General features: G+C 32.2%; 2 protein-coding genes across 2 annotated transcripts; both read left to right on the top strand.

The window, feature by feature from the left end:
- Positions 1-11,162: 11,162 nt before the first annotated feature.
- LOC131618123 (histidine-containing phosphotransfer protein 4-like) lies at positions 11,163-12,530 on the top strand. The gene is made up of 6 exons (XM_058889388.1): positions 11,163-11,252; positions 11,580-11,710; positions 11,821-11,892; positions 11,988-12,059; positions 12,178-12,250; positions 12,333-12,530. Exons 1-6 carry the CDS (start codon positions 11,190-11,192, stop codon positions 12,378-12,380), a joined length of 459 nt encoding a protein of 152 aa, XP_058745371.1. The 5' UTR covers positions 11,163-11,189; the 3' UTR covers positions 12,381-12,530.
- Positions 12,531-16,393: 3,863 nt separating this feature from the next.
- LOC131616330 (protein PAF1 homolog) lies at positions 16,394-22,111 on the top strand. Its single transcript, XM_058887633.1, has 12 exons — positions 16,394-17,554; positions 17,891-17,959; positions 18,688-18,795; positions 18,886-19,066; positions 19,142-19,218; positions 19,323-19,442; positions 19,647-19,752; positions 20,579-20,665; positions 20,769-20,837; positions 20,937-21,008; positions 21,114-21,257; positions 21,339-22,111. Exons 1-12 carry the CDS (start codon positions 16,740-16,742, stop codon positions 21,468-21,470), a joined length of 1,980 nt encoding a protein of 659 aa, XP_058743616.1. The 5' UTR covers positions 16,394-16,739; the 3' UTR covers positions 21,471-22,111.

Here is a 22,111-nt window from a genome sequence, read left to right as displayed (position 1 = left end):
GGATCTATATTTAAACAGATTAACAAATTAATATATCATTGTGATTAAAATCTATTATAAAGTTACTTAATTTCATATTTTTAACCTTCCTTGTTATATTCTCAAGAGTTAAATTTGAGATACTCCATATAGGAAGAAACATGTGTGATATCATCCAAACCCTATTGGTTCTTCCTTTACAAGGTATTACGAGGATGATGTTAATGCCATGTTCATCTTATCTTGTTTGGATAAAACTTTGGCCATTAGATCAACATTTGTCAATGGCTTCTTTCAATAATATCATGCAAACAGTGGATTCTATGTTCTGAAGAAGACTAGTAGAATTTATACTGTCACAGAATAATACTATCCTTTAATCACTTACAAAAACTCCTTTCTATGCCCACAAGAATGGATTATTGGTGTCAACACTTGCATACACATTCTTGATGAAGAAAGGGACATGATAGTAGATGCAATGCAATCAATGTTTTTTTGGGTGTAAAGATGGACATGAAGGCACTTCCACGTGTTTATTAAGATTCTAACTTTAATTTGAAATATATCATGTGAGTTTTTGAATTTAAAAATTAATTGTGAAATTAAAATATCTTTCATAAAAATAGAGTTAAATTGATTTTTTATTTAATATTATAATAGTTTTTTCATGAAATTTAAAACTAAAAAAAGTTTTCAAATAATTTCTATTTTTGTGTTAAAGCTAAAAAATATCATCACCAATATTAGATAATCTCAAATAGAATTAGTTAAGTTGGTTATGATCTCCTAATATTCCTCTAGTTAGTTAAGCAAACTAGTTAAGCCAATTTTGATTCAATTACTTGTGCTACAAGCATACTATTTGCTTATTCAATTATTTAATTTAATTAATTATTTGATTCAATATGGTATTAACAGTTTGAAACCTAACTTGTATCCTTCTCCTCTATCAATGGTATCGTAATCTCAACATCCACCCGATCTGTCTCAATTAAATTGAATGTCAATAACTTTCTTGCATAAAGGCAACAAGTCGTTTAAGCAAATTAAAAGTACAAAATTGTTCAAGAATGCAGATGAAATTGCTCAAGGTGGAAAGTCAAAACAATTTCTCACAAATGTCTATAAAGAAAAAACAAGAACAATAAGACTTTGATATATGGGAACGTCAAGATCAAATTGTTCTCACATGGTTGTTGGCCTCCATGTCTCCCCCGGCATACTAGAATGGTTAAATGTGATCATGTCTTTCAGATTTGGAAGAATATGCAAGTATATTTTTCATCTCAAACTCAAGCAAAGATTAGCCAATTCAAAAATCAATTAAGAAGCTTCAAGAATAAAATAAATAAATAAAAATAGCCAATGACACTTCATTCAAACAATTTCTTCCTTTCAAGTAGTGTTTCACTCAAAAGTACTAAGACAACTTGAGTGTAATAAAATATTATTTTAGAGAGAGTGTGTGTGAGAGAAGAAGAAGAAGAACTAGTAGAAGAAGAAGAAAGAGAGATAAATTCTAAAGAAAAATGAAAACTTCAGAGAAATTGTGTGAAATGAAGAGGAGTCTTTTATTTAGGAGATGAAAAAAATCAAAAAATAAAATGATCCATGAGAATTTTTAATGCCCTGATTGATTGACATAAAGTTCTAATCGATTGAGTTACCTAAATAATCAATTATCTTTGCCTATTTTAGAAAGTTTAGATAAGGAGTCGTTGCCAGTCATTAAGATACTGCATAATTGATTAACAAATTGTTTAGGCTTCTCCCAATCAATTGACTTAAGGTCCCAATCGATTGGTTAGTTCAAAAATCTTCTAATTGATTGTTTTAATGTCCTAATCTATTGGGTAGTTTAAAATATCTTCTAATTAATTATCTTAAGGTCCCATCGATTGGTTAGTTCAAAAATGCTTCACAAAGAAAGTTGGAAGTATCATAATTACTTGGCTCATGTTTGAAAACATTTTAAAGATCTTTGATAGATAAAAAAGAGGTTTCAAGTGTGTGTCTCTCTGTATGAGTTGCCTTAGAATCTTAGGAGTTACTTCTCTACTTTTGCAAAACTATGACCACCTAAACAGACACAATAATGCAAATAATTTCATACTTTCTCTCTTTCACAATTCTGAGATCTTCAAAATTCTTTTCCAAATATATTGATCATATAAAATTATTTTCCATAAATCCGTTAATTATTATTAAAATATGTATTTCATTAATTGTATAACTCTTAATTCAATATCTTATAGATAAATAGGTAAAGAGGAAAAAATTCATTAATTTAAATGATATTAAAGAACAAATTTACAATTTCTCTTACCATAATGCAGACATGGTAGTAGGGCTGACAATGAACCAAATTAACTTGAAAATGGTTCGAAATTCGATTCGAAAATTAAATCGTTGAACTAGGTTCATGAATCAAATGAGCTGAGTATGAGCTAAAAACTAAGTTCGTTAACTAAATGAACTGAACTTGAACTATACATAGTTCGACTCGTTATGTTCATGAGTCAACTCGATTATATATGAGATAGATTATATTGTCTTTAAGAGTAGGTTTGAAGATTTGCTCTAAATTTTATTATCATATTTTATTTTAATCTAACGGTTTTAATTGATAATTTATATTCTCAAGTGAGAAAATATTTCTACAAATAATTATACAAGTAAAATTAACATCGTATAAATTCCAATCTTATAACTTTTATTTTATTTCTATATTTTTTATTTAAAAAATATTAATTTAAAATATCATATATATATATATATATAAGTTCGTGAAATAAACGAGTTGAACCGAGATGTTCGTGAACTTCTAACAAGTCGAGTTTGAGTTGAAAAAAGTTCGTGATATACTTGAACTCGAACTTAAACTCGGCCAATTCTTAACGAGTCGAGTTTAAGCTGAAAAAAAGTTCGTCTTAAACTCGAACTCGAACTCGGTCAATTCTTAATAAGTCAAACTGAGCTGAGGCGAGTTCGACTCAACTCGACTCATTTCCAGCCTTACATGGTAAATTGAAATTACAAATCTATGTTTTTACCATTGCACCAGCAATTCAAGTGTCATCTCAAATTTAAGCTTTAGATAAACAAAATTACAAATCTAAGTTTTAACCATGCACTCTAATACAATAATTATAATTTTACTATATAAATAGTAATTTGGGATAATTTGAGATGATTATGTTATTTAGCTACTTCTTTTTGATAGGTTCTCCTTAAAAAAATTATTTAAGGGAAAGGTGGTTGTGGAGTTTGATGTTATCATGTATCCTTTTTGCGGTGTTTTCATCAAATCAACTTCTCACTTATTTTTCATTTGTGATTTAGTTAATAGCGTCTGGTATAGGATTTTCAAATGATTGAGGTAACAAATAGTTCTCCGTAAGGACCTTAATCTCCTTTCTTTAGATAGTCGAGTGAAGTCTAGAGGTTTTTTTCTTTAATCTGACACATCCCGTTGTTTGGACCATTTGGAGAGTCTGAAAAGATATTGCGGTTTTTTGTTCTCCAACAAATGTGAAGGTTGTATAAAAGAAAAAAGCGGAGAACTCTTGTTTCTTCATAAAATGACTTTTGAACCTTATCCTTTGGATTGATCAATAACAAATTGAGACTTTAGCCCGATTGAAAGTGTGGGGGTTCCTTTCCTCCTTTCTTTGGTGGTCTCTGATCAAGTGTTGACAGTCTACTTGACTTGAATTCTAACTTGATTCTTTATTGGAGTCTAGATCTTAGAAGACTATTTTTTCTAGAGGTGGCTTGTGGTGGTTTGTTTTGCTTTTTGTCCTTGTAATTTTTCTTATTCTATTTGTATTTGTTTGGTTTCTTTGTTGTAGTTTTTAATACTTCTTGTGTCATTAGTATGCTCTTCTGTACTTTGTTTTTTATGTTATACTTTTTAATAGGGGTGGACAAATTTCAACTACCCGATTGAAACCGACCGATTCATTGTACGTTTTATACAAATGGTTCGGATTGGATCGATTGTCGGTTTGATTCAGTTGCTTAATTTAGGTAATATAGAGTTGATTCGACTGAACTCAAATGATTATTTTATATTCGTTAGAAATCAAATCCAACCAAACTTAATTAATATTTATTTTTTTAGTTTTATTACTATACATTGATCCATTATAAAAATGGAGTTTATAATATTGTTATATTATTATCACTTTTATAATTTAATAAACATAGTTTACTCATAAGAATACAATAACATGTAATATGAAATTTTGAGTGTTATTTAACTTGTGATTTAAATTATGATAATGATCAAATTAATATTGAAATATTATTGCATAATGATAATTTTTTTCAATGATAAAAAAATAATTCTTCTTTTTGCTTTTCTAAAGTTTTGATAGTTTTTTTTAATTGAAAAATAAATAATTGTAAATTTTATAAAAATAATTTTTATGAATTTTAGCCTAATAAATATTAAACGGATCAAACTCATCCGATTTATTAGACAAACCGATATGATCGAATTAGTCAAAAATCAAAATTTATTGGTCGAAATTGGACCTTTAGAATGAAACAACGACATATTTAAATTTTAGGCACGTTATGAACCCAAACCGATATAAATCATAAGTATTTTTTTTTTTGGTTTATCACCATCGATTTAGTCCGGTTTGGGGGTCAGTTCTGACATTAAACCGTGGTTCTCCCTACCAAATTTAGGGTCAATCACCACTAGACCAACTAACAATTTGTTATTTAAAGTATTTTTTTTACCAATGTATTAGAAATCACACATTTAATAGAAAGGAATTATAAAATGATTTCTAAGAAAATCAACTACATATAACACATGTATTTTTTTCTCAAGAATAAAGAGAGGGGAAAATATAAACCAAAATATGCCAAACTTGAAAATAACTTAGAAAGCAGATTCTGTTCCCTATATAATCCACTCAAAACATTAAGCTGATTTTTTAACACTTTACAAAGAAGTAGATGTGACAACACACATACAAATGAAGCAAAGCTGTTGGAGCTGCATGTCCATGTGTGAGATTTTTAATGTAATTAAATGATATTTTCAGGAATAAAAAAGGAGAATAGAAAGAGTATAACTTCTCCAACACTTATTAGTTATTACTCCTTTATAACTACTAACATGTTGCTTTCTTGAAGTTGCAAGAGGAACATGACGGTAACCACATGAAAAATATCTTGTGTCATTATCATTAATTAATCATAGGGAATTTTTTTCTACCTTAATTGGTTTCCTCTTTTGGTCGATCACTTGGTGTCGATTATTCTCCACTTTGTGATTTTCTCATCACCGAATCTTTATTTGCTGGAACAACAAATAGATATATTAAGAAAAGAGGATAAGAATTACGCAAACTCGATATTAATTGCAGTGTGTTGTGTGGAGTGAGAGTTGTTAGAAGATGTAGTTCAGTATATTAGTAGGTGAATTGTATTTGTTCAGTATATTAGTAGGTGAATTGTATTTGATGTATTTGGACTCGACCTTGTCAAAGTAGTTGTAGACAACATTGGAAGTATTCTGAAGTATTTTGTATGTTTTTGTTGTTTATAAGTCGGTATGTTATGATGTAAATAATAACAATTTTGTAATAATAGGGTTAAATATACAACATTCGTTTATAACATTAGTGTTCTGGACTAACCCAATTATTAGAATTAGCTCAATCCACTCATAAACATAAAAACGGTCCAATAAACATTGTCCCACTCGCTTGAGCAAACAGAGGCCATAGTTTCTCTTTTACCCCTATCCGAGTACATCTGAAGGACAATCTCCTTATACCAAGGGATCATCCGAGCACAGTAACTCTCTTGTCCCCGCCAACGGCTAGTTCAGGCTGCCAGGATACATTAAGACTTGTTCAACTATCACCTATATTTTGGGCCATGGAAACGCGGTCAGCCCAAAAATATAGCTTGACCAAGTCACACACTAAAGAGAACAATATAAATAGCCTTTTGCACCTAGAGGGCAAGGTAATTCAAACTTTACCCAAAATCTTATACTTTCAGTTGTACCTTCGTTCTCTTTCTTACTTTGGTATCGGAGTGCCTTGCAGGTACAACCCCTTTTTTCTGCTCAACTATCACCGAAGAGCACATCGTCGCGGCTGGCCATCTGTTCTGACTCTACACAAACAATTAGCGAGTTTTGATTTTCGTCCCTGGTAAAGGTTTTTTTTTTGCAATCTCCCCCTTGCAATTTCCAGATTCCTTCAAGGACCCCCTGACTGGCACATTGCAGCAAAGATTTTCTCTTGTTGTCTACGTGGCAGTCCACTAGGTATTTTAATTTTTAATCATTATTTAAATCCACGTGGAATTTTTTTTTGAATTTTTTTTGAATTTTTTATAATTTTATTATTGTTAGCGTATTTTACCCCCTGTAATGTTAGCGAATTTTGATTTACCCCCTCATAATAAAAACAGTAAATTATATATAAAAAAAGGTTTTTTTAAAAATAAAAAACAAAAAGTTAAAAGAAAATACCATGTGGACTGCCATGTAGGTAGTAAGAGAGGATCTTTGTTGCAATGTGACAGTTAGGGGGTATTTGAAGGAGTATGGAAATTGCAAGGGGTGATTACAAAAAAAACTTTACTAGGGGCTAAAATCAAATTTTGCTAATATTACAGGGAGTGTTGTATATTTAACTAATAATAATATTCTCTCTCTCTCACACACATCTTCAATATCTTGAAAATCCTAATTGTTCCAACAAACTGGTATCAGCGAGCCCAGTTGCGATTCAGAAAGAATATGTAGTGGCAAACATAATACAACATCAACGCAATTTTTAGCTAATTTATCAGTTTTCAAAGGGAATATGTAATGGCAAATGGAAACACAACATTGCTAGTCACGGGGGAATTTAATGTGTTTGTTTTCAATGTCATTAATGTCCCATCGAAGTTCTTCCACTTCTTTCTTTCAGAGGTCAAACCAAAGACATGTACGACAAACTCCCACTTTAGTAGTATGAATAAGGACTTAGGAGGCAACTGTTATAGGCCGCTCACAAGGCCCAAAATAAAAAGCCCAATATTAAGCATCACGCAGAAAGATGCGTGAAACATATAATTCCTCACCCAAGGGAAAGCATAGGATTTCGGCCTCCAACACACCTTTCATTGTTGGATCTCATCCAACGGACACCCACACAAGACTCTAAATCACAAGCCTATGGCACCATTTAAGATATTTAATTCCTTCTGACTCAAATTATTTTTTAATCATTCACTAACTTAGACATCAAAATGCTAATCTTACAAATCTACCCTTAATCACCGCACCAGAGGTTCGATCCACCACACCAAAAATCTAATTCACCTTATCCACGTATCTCAACTTTATTTCGTCTCTTAATCACTTATCTCTAATTTCTAAACAGAATACAAATATTCTAAAAGAGTTTATATTAAAATATGTTGTTAAAATCCATGACATTAAAATCTATGACGAAAAGTTTTTACGAGTTATATATATATATATATATATATATATATATATATATATATATATATATATATATATATATATATATATATATATAATGTAGTATCTGATTTTTTTTTTATATATTATTATTATTATTGTTTAATTTTAATTTTACTTTTTTAATTTTCAAAAGTAGAAAAAAAACAAATAAATATAAAAATTATTAACTATGCAAATATGAGTTGACTGTTATTTTTTATTTAGCAATAAATCAACCAATGTCCACTTACAATAATTTAGTTAAAAAAAACTATTTATAATAAATTAAAAAAATAAAAATAACAGAGAAAACACTCTCGTATATATTTATTTACTTTCTTTTAGTAGTACGCTCTTAAAACTATTAATATATTTTTAAAAAAAAACTAATTTAAATTATGTGATATGAAATTATAGAATTAATTGGATATGTAATCTATTGATAGATAAATTGAAAAATAAAAATAAAAAAAATTGAAAAAAAATGAAAAGAAAATAGTAGTAAAACTTTTATTAGTTACATCAAACATTTTATTTGTTGATTAATTATTCACTTGATAATAAATAAATATTCTACATTCTCCTTGAGTGGGAACCGAACTTTTATAGAAATCTCTACTTAAAAAAGAAACACATGTACACACTTTTGAATTGATTGATCAATTACCTAATTAGAAAGGGAGACATATATACTTCCACCAACAAGTATAAAAATGGAACTTGAATCCTCTTTTTTCAATTATTTTTTCTCCTTTAAAGATAATAAATATAAAATAAGAGGAAAAATTAATAAAACATTATTGTAGCAAAAGAAGGAAGAGAAAAATGTAAGAGGTAAAAATAAATAAGTGAAACACAAACCACCATTGCAAATAATAAGCAAATAAATTTTGGTAATGAATTACGTCAATTATGTAAACATTCGGATAAAAATCTTATTTTCTAAATAATTTTATCTTATTTAGAGTTGTTTGGAAATTTCACATTTTATAAAGTGTTATTTATTTATGTTTTTAATATTTATTTTTGAGTTAAATATGTTTAAAGTCCCTCTAAAGTTATATATTTTTATTTTTCTTCTCTCTAAAAACTTTTGTTGAACAATCGTCTTTCTAAACTTAGAAATTTTAACTTTTAGTCTCTCTACTAAAACTGTCGTTAATTCAGTCATTAAATAGTAAATTGTTGCTAAAAAATCATAGCTAATTCAGTCATAAATACGGGTGGCAAACGGGCATTCCCATCACGTTTAGACTCGCCCGGAAAAGAAAAAAAAAGACGGGGCGAGGCGGGGCGACATAGTTAAGGGTGCGGGCCTAAAACTTTGACCTGTTTCGCCAAAAAATAAGGACATGGTGGGAAATGTCTACGAGCTTTACATCTTTTAGGCTTAAAGATATAAAATTTTATTCAAATATCCGTGTTTGCAAAAGCCCACAAAAAATAAGGTGGGGGTGGGGAGGACATATTAGAGGATCTGAGATTGCGAGCCTTAAATCTTAGTGTGTGTTGCAAAAAAGTGCGAAGTTATAAAGTTGTAAAAGTCGCTGCTAAATTGCATGAGTTCTAACTTTAGAGGGACGATTCTTTAACGAAAATTTTTAGAAGAACGAAAAATAAAAATGCTTAACTAAATTTAATTTGAAAAATTTTTAAATATATTTAACAATTTATCTTTTATTGATGAAAATCGTTAATCTATAATGTTGTTAGAATTTTTTATATATATTTATTATTTGTACGTAGAGTGTTTTATTAGATTAAATTTTGTAGCTTTTTTTTTTTAAATTTCTTCACCCACCTCTTAACCTTCTTGCTCACCCCTGATGAATTTACAACACTACCCCTTGTTTCGGAAGTTCATTTCCGAAAAGGTACTTTTTTTTGAAAAAAATGTGTTTTCAGAAATGAACTTCCGAAAACGTGTTTTTTTTAATATAAAATATTGATTTCGGAGATGCATCTCCGAAATAAAGTTACATTTTCAGAAAATGTGGTGTTTCGGAAGTTCATCTCCGAACTCACCCCTCTTGGAGGAATTCGGAAATGCACTTCCGAAAAAAGGTCTGGACAGAAGAAAAATAACAAACAAGAACGATGGAGGAGACGTTGCAACGGGTTAGAAAGTCCTGATCCTCTAGAAATCCATACCACATTGTAACTTACCAACATAATAAACAACAACAAAAAACTTATGAGCAAACTATACTTACATCATAGTGGTGTAGATCCTTATCAGCCACTCGCAACTGAAAATGATTAGCACGAACTTGAATTTTCCTTCCCAATTTTCCTTCCCAATTTTCCTTCTGAGACGACGGAGCCGACTCTAGAGTAGCCTTCTGTTTAACTTCGGCAGTCAGGCTCTCGATGGAGATCAGAGCCGAACTCAAGGAAGCAATCGGCGCTGCGACAGATGGAACAAACGGCGCTGAAACAGATGGACGAACAACCGGAGCTGCAACAACAGACGGAGGAGAGGTACCCGGGGCCGGAGCATATGACGGAGGAGGTGGATGTCCGGAGGAAGAAGGATTGGAGGTACGTCCACCGCGAGAGCCACGGCCACCACCACCACGGCCTGATCCTGCAGCATTGATGGATGATTTTTGAGAATGTGCAGGAGATGGTTGACTCCGACGATTTTCGGGATGATTTCCTCCACCGCGGCGAGACATTGTGATGAAAGCAGTAACAAGAGATAGAAAACGTTAAAGCAAAGAAGAAGACTTAGGATCGAAAATGATTTGGGATATTTTGAAAGAAAAATGGGTGAGAAGCTTTTAAATAGGAAAGTGTTTTAGAAGTTAACCGTCTGAGAGTGGTGGGGAGAAGGAAAAGGGAACTTCGAAATTTCAAAAGGTTTTTTATTCTTTTAAATAGGGCGTGGCTGTGGAGCTTCCCAATTTTTGTTACGTAGGCTTTTAAGTAGGAAAGTGTTACCACATTTCTTAGAAGGTAACCGTCTTAGAAGGCTTACGTAGGCACATGTGTCCACATTTCTTACCTGATTGTAAAAAATAAATGAATTTTGATGCATTTCGGAAATGCATTTTCGAAACATAAAAAAATTTAAAAAAAAAAAAACTTCGGAGATGAATCTCCCATAGGGAGGTGGGTAAAGAAATTTTCTTTTTTTTTCATTTTGAAAATAATATTTCATTTTAAAAAAGATTTATTTATTTGAATAATTCCTAACCATATTTTGTAAACCATAATTATATTGAATTGAATAAAAAAATTTAACATCTAAAACTAAATCAAATCACTAATAAATTTAATTTTGAATGAATAAATTTCTACTTTAAAATTGATTCAACTGCGAACTCCTTATTTTTCAATGACTAATTATAATATCTATATTTGTGCGGGAAGGATGGCCTAAAAATCAAAACAAAAACTATGATTGATGAATAATAGAATATACTCTCCTATTAGTGGTTGATAGATGAAAGTGGTCCTTTTCATTTGACATACAGATATTTCATTTCACTCCCAAATGTCTAAAACATAATGCATGCACATGCAAAGTATTCGAATTTGCTACAAGCCCCACACCACTCTCAAAATATAAAAGGCAATGCTTTTAAGCTTCTCACTTGTTAGTTTCTAGACACGTGTAATGTAACATCTTTTTTGTGCTATAAAATCCACTTCTTTCTTCATATACTATCATCCAATTCAATCACAATATTAAGCTTCTATTTTTCAAATGGAGAGAAATACCAAATCTCGTAGGCAACTTGTTGCAATGAAACAGTCTCTCTTTGACCAGGTAACTCATCCTCTTAATATTGTTTTATACAATCTCCTTCTTAATATTATTTTATACAATCGAGTTCTGTGCAATTTAACTGCAATTTTTTTTTACAAAAATCACATGCGATAGTCTGACTTATACATTTTAACAAATAGTCATATTTAACTCATGATTAAGGATAAAATTTAAATTTAACATAATATACATTGTAATCCATCCTAAATCACCTTTGTATATATACTCCTATTAAATGTACTCAAAATAGCCACACTTTATTAGAATTTATTGTATGTTGAATTGTTTTATTGTAAATGTCTCATTCGTATTATTATTTTTTTATAGGGATTACTTGATGAACAATTTATCCAACTAGAAGAATTACAAGATGATGCTAATCCTAACTTTGTCGAAGAAATTGTCACTCTTTACTACCGCGATTCACTTCGTCTTATTACAAGCATAGAACAAGCTTTGTAAGTTCATCCATTTCACCATTCTTTGTATTTTCATGATAACTTTTTCTTTTAATTTTACTATATGATTAAAATTAACATTATTTTTTTGTTGCAAATTATATATACAGAAAAGAGAGGAACATGTTGGATTTCAACAAACTAGACACCCTTATGCATCAGTTCACAGGAAGTAGTTCAAGGTAATTACATAAAATTTTCCAAAATTATAATAATAACAATTAATAATATTTTAATAATCCTAATTATCTAATTCTTTTATTTAAATTTGTTGCAGCATTGGAGCCAAAAAGGTGAAAGCTGAGTGCAATCTCTTTAGGGAATATTGTAGTGCTGGAAATATTGAAGGGTAAACTATTTTCTTCAATTTTAAAAAATTAATCAAATAAATTGATATTTTTATCATTCAATTTGTAAATTTTAGTTTTAAAAAAAAATGATACTAATATTCATGTCTGAATATACAGATGCCTGAAGAGTTTTCATCAATTAAAAAAAGAATATGCTTCACTAAAAAAGAAGCTTGAAGCTTATTTTCAGGTAATAACTTAATTAATTTTTTTACAAGATGTATTTTTAAGTTGTTGTATATTAATTAAGCTTATTTTCTCTTTTTATATAGTTGGCTAGGCAAGTTGGGGACTTGGAGGCAGAGTGTCACTCCAAGTGATGAAGACATTGATATGAAATATGCTTATATGATATGATAAGGGCAATTGGGCAAATATAAGTGGTGAATTTTGTAATAATATATGAAAGAAAATATATTCACCATATATAAGAGAATATGAAAGTGATGTTGCCCTATTTAAGATATTTTGTTTTCAAATATGTTTTGTTATACTTAGAATGAATCATGTTGTTCAACTTTTCTAAAACACAATTTGGGTGTTTGATGCTCTAAAGTATCTTTATAGTCAAAATTATTTTTGAGGGTGTCCAAAAGGGATTAATACAGAGACTTTAAAATTTATCACCATTTAATTTTTGTTAAATAAAATTTTATAAAATATTTGTTCCAGTTTATATCATAGTTTTTTTTAATTATCAATACTTAATATAATTATTTGGTAGAATTTCTATTTATTTTGTTAATCAAATATTTTTAAAAGTTTAATACAACTCTATTTACAATTTAAGTCATTAGAGTATGTTATGACACTAATCATTAAATTGACAACTAAACATTCAATTTTCTTTTCATTTGGAATTAAAAAATACTTCTTTCGTCTCACAATAGGTGTCTTCTTTGCAATTTTCACGCTTTTTAAGATAATGATTAATTCTGTTGATTTTAATGATAAAATGAATATCATTTACTAAAATAACCTTATTAATAATAGATAGTGGAGTAGTTACATGAAAGAATGAGATGAGAAATTGTATTAAACATTTGAAGTTTCTTTTGGGATTTACTGCATTATGCAAAACAACACATAGTTTGTTCAAGCTAGTTCTGGTGCAGAAGGGGCACATGTGGAACCCGATGTTCTAACATGTGTGCTGCAACATCTGGTCTCTTACAACCGACATACGTTATTACAGTTTTGGTTATGAGTTATTTTATCTAACATTCACTCTACAAAGAAGATCTACATGTTCATGATGAATAGTTGATTCGGATGTACTGGTGCAACATGTTGAACATGATGCTTCAACATGTGTGCAGTGCAACATTTGGCCTTAACACCATGTCATTTGGATGTTTCTTTGTGCATAATTTGGATTAATATTTGACCAGATTTGTTGCATTTGTTTTAGCAATAGTTTGTTTAATTTGTTTGAGAGATGGAGATGTTCAAATCAGATTTAATTGAGATTTAAATTTGAATTATAAACAAATCATATCTTATTGTTGGAGATACTTGAGGATAAGATCATATCCAACATATTTATGCTATTTTCTATAGGAAACCAAATCAGATATTCAAAGGAGAAAAGCCCAGAAAACATTGTTATATAAGGAGGCTCAGTATCACTCTCGAGACATGAATTTTATGCACAAAGACTAGGTTCTTTGTGTTAGGGTTTGAGTCTTTGTAACTTGTATTCCATGCTAATACCATTATAATGGTTAAGGTAAAATCTTTGTGTACATCACTCCATGTTTGAGTAACTTGGCATAGTTATTGGTTTGTCTTAGTTGAGTTGTAAGTTTAACGATCAATAGAGTTGTTATTGAAGTTGATCACTAGGGTTAATGATTAAGAGAAAGTGAGAGGAGTTCTCATATTTAGGGGAGTCCTAATTAGAAAGACATTAAGTAGTGTTAAGAAGAGGCATTGAACAACATGGGCTTGTTGTTCCTATAAGACTAAGTGTACTAAGCTACTAATATTGAGTTTTCTTTCTTGGGTAGATTGTCCTCCAAACGTAGGTGTAGTTTCACCGAACTGGGTTACCAATATTTTGTGTTATTTACTGCTTTACATTGAATTTGCATTATTATCCATCTTTGTGTTAAACCTGGTTTAACTTGTTGAACCACTTATTCGAACATCGTGTTAGACATTTGTCTCTTTAGGAACATAATTTCAATTGACATTAGAGGAGACACCCTATTCTATTTAGGTGATCTCCGAGGAGGATATATTTTGTTCAAATGGACAAAACTAAAGATGGAGGTTCAATCAACAAGCCACCTGTTATGGATGACACAAATTATGACTATTGGAATGCCATGATGGTTACTTTCTAAAATCCGTAGGCTATGATGCTTAGAAATATGTGGTTAAAGGTTAGAAACATCCAATGATCAGTTCTCAAGATGGTTCTACAAGCTTAAAGCCTGAAGTCATTGGCCCAAAGATTAAGCTCTTGGAAACGACAAAATTTTGAATGTTATATTCAATGGTGTTGTCAAGAATATGTTCAAACAAATCAACATTTTTTATTGAAGCCAAATAAGCTTGGAAGATACTCAAGACTACTTCCGAAGGCACATCAAAAGTTAGGATGTCAAGGCTCCAGCTCCTCACAAATGAGTTTGAAAATCTAAAGATGAAAGAGGATGGAACCATATATGATTTCAACATTAAATTGCATGATATAGCCAACAATTATTTTCTTTGGGAGAAAAGATGTTAGAAGAGAAGCTGGTCAGAAAGATCCTTTAATCTTTGCCTCAGAAGTTTGACATGAAGGTAACTGCTATAGAAGAAGCCCAAAACTTGAGTACCTTGAAGGTTGATGAACTCATTGGGTCCTTATAAACCTTTGAAATCTCTATAAATGAAATATCATAAAATATTAACAAAGGTGTAGCATTTGTATCCAATACTCAAGAAAAGGCATATTAAAGTGATAAGGATACATAAGAGAGTTTTTTTTAGATGTTATAACTTTAGTAGGTAGAAGGTTCAACAATTATTTGAGAAGGCTAGACAAACAATGGAGAACAAATGTTCAAGACAATATGTCCAACATTGGTCCCCAAAACAAAGGCAAAGAAGAAGACAAAGGCAGGGGAGTGAAATGCTTTGAATGTAAAGGATTTGGACATATAAAGGTTGAGTTTCCTACCTTTTTCAAGAAGCAGAAAAAGGGAATGATTGTTACGTGGTTTGATTATGATATTTGAGAATGAAGATGAAACAACCAACACAGTGACAACTTTTACTAGTAAATGCATGTTTGAATGTGAATCTAGTAATGATGATGTGACTAAAAAAGAGCTTGAAGCATCATATAGGCTCTTGTACACCAAGTGGGAAGAAACTTGTTTAATTGAAGAAAATCAGAAGAGAAGCATATGTGTGCTTCAGAAGGAAACAGAGGAACTTGTCTCAACCATCATTACTGTGGAAAAGGAAGTTTAATCACTAAGACTGAAATACAAGATACTATTTAAGAGTCTTTTGAATAATGGTCCAACTATTCTTGATGAAACATATGAGCTTGGAGAGATGTCAAAAGGAATAGGTATTGAGTATATCATGAACAAGAAAATCAGGAAGATTCCTCGATAAATTTGGTTCTTATTGAAAAGAAGATTGAGTTTTTAACGATGGATCATATGTCTCTACATCATGTTCAACATATGAGTCTCAATAATCCCTCTTTGAAATGTCATCATTATGGTGGATATGTGCATATAAGGCCTTATTATTATAAACTACTTGACTATCCTCAGTCCTATAATAAACCAAGACTGAAGAAAAAGGATGGCAAGAAAACTCAAGGAATGAAGGAGTATAAGCCCAAAGTTGCAGTCAACAGTCTCATAACACATACACCTTCATAAGCATCCTCTATGAGTAATTGGTACCTAAATGGTGAATATTTCATACCCATGATTGATGGAAAGGTGCATCCTCTATGAGTAATTGGTACCTAAATGGTGGATATTCCTATATGCTGCAGAAGATATAAGGTTATATGATGATGATATTCTTGATACTATTGTCCACCGTAAAGTTATCAGATTGATACCAAAACTATCATGTATTTGAAGTTCAATATTTATCATGAATATTTATTTTTTATTTATATTTGAAATTGATTTTAGTTTTTAAAATTTTCATAATTAAAAATTGAAACTAATTTTAACAAAATTAAATTTTTTAATTTTTGAAAATTTCAAAGTAAAAAACCACATAAAATAATAAATAAAACTTAATTAATTATTGTGTCCATATCATTGGTCATGGTGAAAATTAGTAATAACAATAATAACAATTATTTTGTGATAGTGAAAATTACCATGGAAGCTTTTTCCCTAAATGTAACCCTGTAAGAACCGAAAGCGTAAGCTGAATCCGCCACCTGAACAATTTCACTCACTCTCTCTTTCAAATCCACTAGTCCATTTTTCTCCGATTTCGATCTGTTTCAACTTCTTCGCATTTTCAACCTGCTACACTTCAATCGGAAACGGTAACCCTATTGCGATTCACTAATTTTCAATTCTAGGGTTTACGTCTTTTCAACCTTCAAATTTTGAACCTTCAAATTAACAACAACGTAGTTGAAGAAGAAGAAGATAACCCTAGTTTTATTCATTTTGAATTTTTTTGAATAGTAATTAGGAATGGCCTCTTATAGGCCTTTCCCTCCTCCGCCGGCGACTCAAAACCCTATCGCACCGCCACCGCAACCACCAAGAGGTGGTGGTAGTAATAATAATTGGGGTGGTTACGGTTACGGTGGTGCTGGCGGTGGTGGTGCTGCTGGTGGTGATTCTTCTACTTCATTCCCTCAAGCACCTGCTAATTCAAATTATCAACAACATCACCATCAGCATCATCATGCTCCTCCTCCTCCACCCCCTTCGAATTACTATCCATATCCTCCACCACCACCTCCTCCGCCTGATAATTCATATCAGCCACCGCCACCACCACCATCTGCTACTTTGTACTATCCTCCTTCTAATAATCAATACAATCATCAACAACCACCACCTCCGCCACCTCCTTTATCGCCTGGTACTTCCATGCCGCCTCCACCTCCTCCTCCAGCCTCCCCGCCTCCGCCTCCCCATAATAAAGATGAAAGGGGAATCAATAAAGGGAGGCGCGATGGGGTTTCGCATAGACAGCAGCAGAAGCCTTCTCATCCTCATCCTCCAAGGAAGGTGGAGACGGATGAAGAGAAGAGGATGAGGAAGAAGAGGGAGTTTGAGAAGCAAAGGCAAGAGGAAAAACATAGGCAGCAGAAGAAGTTGAAGGAATCACAGAATAGTGTTCTGCAGAAGACTCAGATTGCGTCGTCTGGGGGGACTGGAAAGGTGCATGGTTCTATTGCGGGGTCTCGAATGGGAGAGAGGAGAAATACTGCCTTGTTGAGCAGCGAGAGAGTTGAAAATAGGTTGAAGAAGCCCACTACGTTTTTGTGTAAGCTCAGGTTGGTATTTTAAAGATATGTAACCCTTAGTTTGTTAGTTAATTGGGTTACTTTTTTCTCTATATCTGATCCAGTTCATGTAGATTCAGATCAAATTTTTTGGTTGATGGTCATTTTTGTATGAACACTGCTCATGGTTATATTGCTTTTGGTGCCTGCACTACCTGTTTTTCTGATTTGAATATTCTGGTGTCAAATTGTTTTCTTTAACCTTATCTTTTCTTGGTGCTTGTAATAGTAATGATTCACAAGGCAGAAAATTGATGTACTGTTACTGATTGATGATGTATCATGTATTCCATTGCTGACTAATGTTAATGTGTATTCTTGTTGAAGATTTCGAAATGAGCTTCCGGATCCAACTGCACAACCCAAGCTAATGTCGTTCAAGAAAGATAAAGATCAGTATGTTATCTCATTCTCGTGTTTATTCTTATTATGTAGCTACCAGAACCTATCTATTTGATTGATGGGATGTTGTATTTGAATATTATCAAATTTTTTTCCAATTTTAATAACAAAAGTTTTATCTTCATTCCAATGGTAACTGGTGAGTGATAAATGTTTGAGAGGGTGAGGGAGTTAAAGAGGATAACTGATAGTGGAACAAGAAATCAGTAATATATTATGGTTGATTCTTGATGGGGAATCTCTAACTAGGGTGTATAATCCGGCTATTTGATGACACATGCCGAGGAAAGTAATTTGTGACTGTCTGATTGAAATGTTACACGAGTTACGTCTTTACATGTTGATTTGTCATGCTAGATTCAATGGTGGGCATTTCTAGCCTATCATATTAGAGACTCATATCACTTGTTTTATTTATTCACTTAGTGTTCTGTTTCGGGGGTGGGGAAGAGGGTTGGTAAACACACTTAAATCATTAAGTAAACAGAGACAAGGGAAAACTATAGCGGGAGGTAAAAGAGATTGTTTTTCAAACGGACATCCCTTTATGATGTCAAAATTTTGTGTGTGGAACTGATACTTGTGAATTTTGAAGCTTTATGGCTACATAAGATGCATTAATCACCATTATTGTAACACTTTTTTTTTATGATTCTTTCGGAATTAAGTTTCTTGATTTGTATTTGTATGTGCGTCTTATGAACAACTGTATGATTGTTCAGATATGCAAAATATACAATCACATCTTTGGAGAAAATGTACAAACCCAAACTTTTTGTGGAGCCTGATCTTGGGATACCTCTGGACCTGCTTGATCTCAGTGTTTACAAGTATTATCCTCAGTTCCTTTAATAAATTTGAATACATATACATCAATGAATAACGCTGAATGGGAAGATCTGATGATCCCTTTTATACAGTCCTCCTAGTGTCCGCCCGCCTCTTGCTCCCGAAGATGAAGATTTATTGCGAGATGACGAAGCTGTTACTCCTTTGAAAAAAGATGGTATTAAAAGAAAAGAGAGGCCTACTGATAAAGGTGTAGCTTGGCTTGTTAAAACACAATATATATCTCCTCTAAGCATGGAATCGGCCAAACAGGTATTAGGCATATATGTTGATATAGGGATGCATTGCTATCTCTACAAGCAACAACTTATAAAGATATTATTGTAGTCCTTGACTGAAAAACAAGCTAAGGAGCTGAGAGAGAGGAAGGGAGGTCGCAATCTTTTGGAAAATCTTAACAACAGGTTTGTAAATGCCAACTTGTTTATCCCAAGTTAATTTTTGACAGACTAATTACTTAGCAGAAGTAACTAACATTGTTTAATTATTATTGTATTCTCTCTTTCAGGGAAAGACAAATTAGGGAAATCGAAGCATCATTTGAAGCAGCAAAGTCACGCCCTGTTCATGCAACTAAAAAAGATTTGTATCCTGTTGAGTTCATGCCATTGGTGCCGGATTTAGAAAGGTATATGGCTCCATATTATATATCCTTGATTATTCAAATTATTACTTACCCTGGTGTGTTCTATTTCTATTGATTAGCCTTTTGTTTTTCCTTTGTAGTATGAAAAGCCTGATCTGTTGATACTATATAAGATGCAAACTGCTTCACAACATTCATATGTTTGTTTATATTAATTAAGTTGTCTTCTATTGTCTTGCTTCGCAGGTATGATTATCAGTTTGTTGTTGCTGCATTTGATAATGCTCCAACAGCTGATTCAGAAATGTACAGGAAGTTGGACAAATCTGTTTGTGATATCTCTGAATCAAGGGTAAGCTTTGTAGCAATGATGCATGTAATGCTATGTTGCATTCAGTTTTCTTCAGTAACTCGATATTCTTTTTTCCTGTTTCATGAATTTTAAAATCCAGGATATGTTGAGAAAAATATGAAAATAGTACAATTGATCGTAATAGGAATTGTATTGTGACTATAATCATTTGCAGCTCTGTATTTGTTACGATTGTTGTTAATTTTCTCTTGTAGTTTGATGATAGATTTCTTATTATGGTCAGTTATTATGGGTAGTTATTTTTAATGGTCTCAGTTATGTGTAGCAGTTATGGGTATATGCGTTGCTCTTTTAGAATAAATATATAAAGGAAAAGAGAAAGTAGTTATGGGATAGTTTTTGAATGGTTTTGCAAGGGAGACCAAACTCTCGAATTCTTGGAGGGAGACACCAAGACTCTTGAATTTGTGTAATTGCATGTCTGTTGTAAAAGTATTCTGCCATAAATCAAAGTCAGTTTCTACAATTAATTTGTATTTTGATACTAGTTTCTATCATTTGACTTAATATGTGGTCTCACTTCTGAAATATTCTCTCTACCTTTGTTTATTTGGCAGTATAGAGATTGGATCAGTTACGCTACTTTTTTTTCTTAAAAAAATCCATGTTTGGTGCTTCCCATGACTGGACTACAATTTTGGTCGATAATTTCTTACTTGATTTATGTTCTTATGGTTCTGTGTGTGTTTTGCAAGTAACAACTTATGAAACATAACAAGTGACTGTTTTTCTGGTTACATTTTTTATCAATGGTGCTTGCTGCTGAATGTTGTTAGGGTGACACCTATTCTTTTGTGGCCTGCAGGCAGTTATGAAAAGTTATGTTGCAACGAGCTCAGATCCTGCAAATCCTGAGAAATTTTTGGCATACATGGTCCCAACACCAGGAGAGGTATGCGTTAAATGGAACTGTGGGTTCCCATTTTGAAAAACTAGTTATTCAAATTGAAAAAAACTGACTTACATTTGGATTTGTATTAACTTTGTAATGGCAGTTGTCAAAGGATATATATAATGAAGATGAAGAAGTCAATTATTCTTGGGTCCGCGAGTATCATTGGGATGTATGTCAATATTTTCAAAATTCCATCATTGAGTCATCAACTCCTAAAGAAATTCTCAAGTTAACACCTTTCTGACACTTTCTTTTCACACCTTAACAGGTTCGAGGCGACGATGCACATGATCCCACAACATTCTTAGTTGCATTTGATGAGTCAGAAGCTCGTTATTTGGTATTTCCTGGAGCCAGTCTATTTCTTTCTCGGCTTTCCTTCTGGCATGCAGTTTCTCAACTATTCAGCATCAATGTGTTAATTTTATAGTAATTTGATTTGCAGCCTCTTCCAACTAAACTTGTTTTAAGAAAAAAGAGGGCCACAGAGGGAAGATCAGGCGATGAGGTTGAGCAATTTCCAGCTCCCTCTAGAGTGACTGTGAGGAAAAGATCAAACGTTGCTGCAATTGAACGGAAAGATTCTGGGGTATGGCAACCATTTTATCTCTAAGCTTGCCATTTTATTTGAATCTGTGAAATAATTACCTATATACGTGTTCCCTTCTAGGTTTATACTAGCTCAAAGGGCAATTCGTCAAAGAGCCTAGAAATGGATGACGATCTCGACGACGACCATAGAGATGCAGAGCTCCAGGATAATTTCCAATCTAGTGGGGCAGAAGATGACATGTCCGATTGATTCTTTGGCACAGGTGCTGCTACCTTAAGCAAAATTGTTCAATGAAGTTGGTGGTTGGATTAGCTGTGGATAGCTGAATTTATGTGTTTCAATGAAGGTTAAACAATGACAAATCTCAATTTTTTAACGGCCATTTTAACCTTATGCATATACTCTGAAATTGTAGGCAGCTGTTAAATTAACAGAGATTTTGTTTTCAATACGCCTATAATAGAAAAGTTGAGAAATAATGAAATTTCAAAGCATGTTAGACTAAATGGGATCCCATCATTGCCCCTGATGCATTTAGTGCGAGCATATTTTACTCTGCGATGACATTTGTCTCTGTCCCTTCTCTCTCTGCTCTTCAATGACAATCTTTGGAAGCATGTTCATACTTTCAATTGATGGAGGTCTGGCGGTTTGATTGAAGCGAGGTTGTCACACTATCCACATAGGAGACACAGACAGTTTAGCACTTGGGTGGAGGGCTAGAGGCAGAGTTATGATTATGGGTGTGAAAACTGTAGTGCTGTAAATGTTTTTTGTAAGGTCAATACCATCCCAATGTTGAATGGTGTCGAATTGCAAGTGTTAAAAGTTGTTGTTCTTTGAACAAAATTTGGATCTAAAACATAAATGAGTATTTTTTAGCGCCACAA

This window comes from Vicia villosa, linkage group LG7, assembly GCF_029867415.1.
Source record: "Vicia villosa cultivar HV-30 ecotype Madison, WI linkage group LG7, Vvil1.0, whole genome shotgun sequence".
Lineage (NCBI taxonomy): Eukaryota > Viridiplantae > Streptophyta > Magnoliopsida > Fabales > Fabaceae > Vicia > Vicia villosa.
The sequence above is the reverse complement of the archived record's forward strand: the minus strand, read 5'-3'. Positions and strand labels throughout refer to the sequence as shown.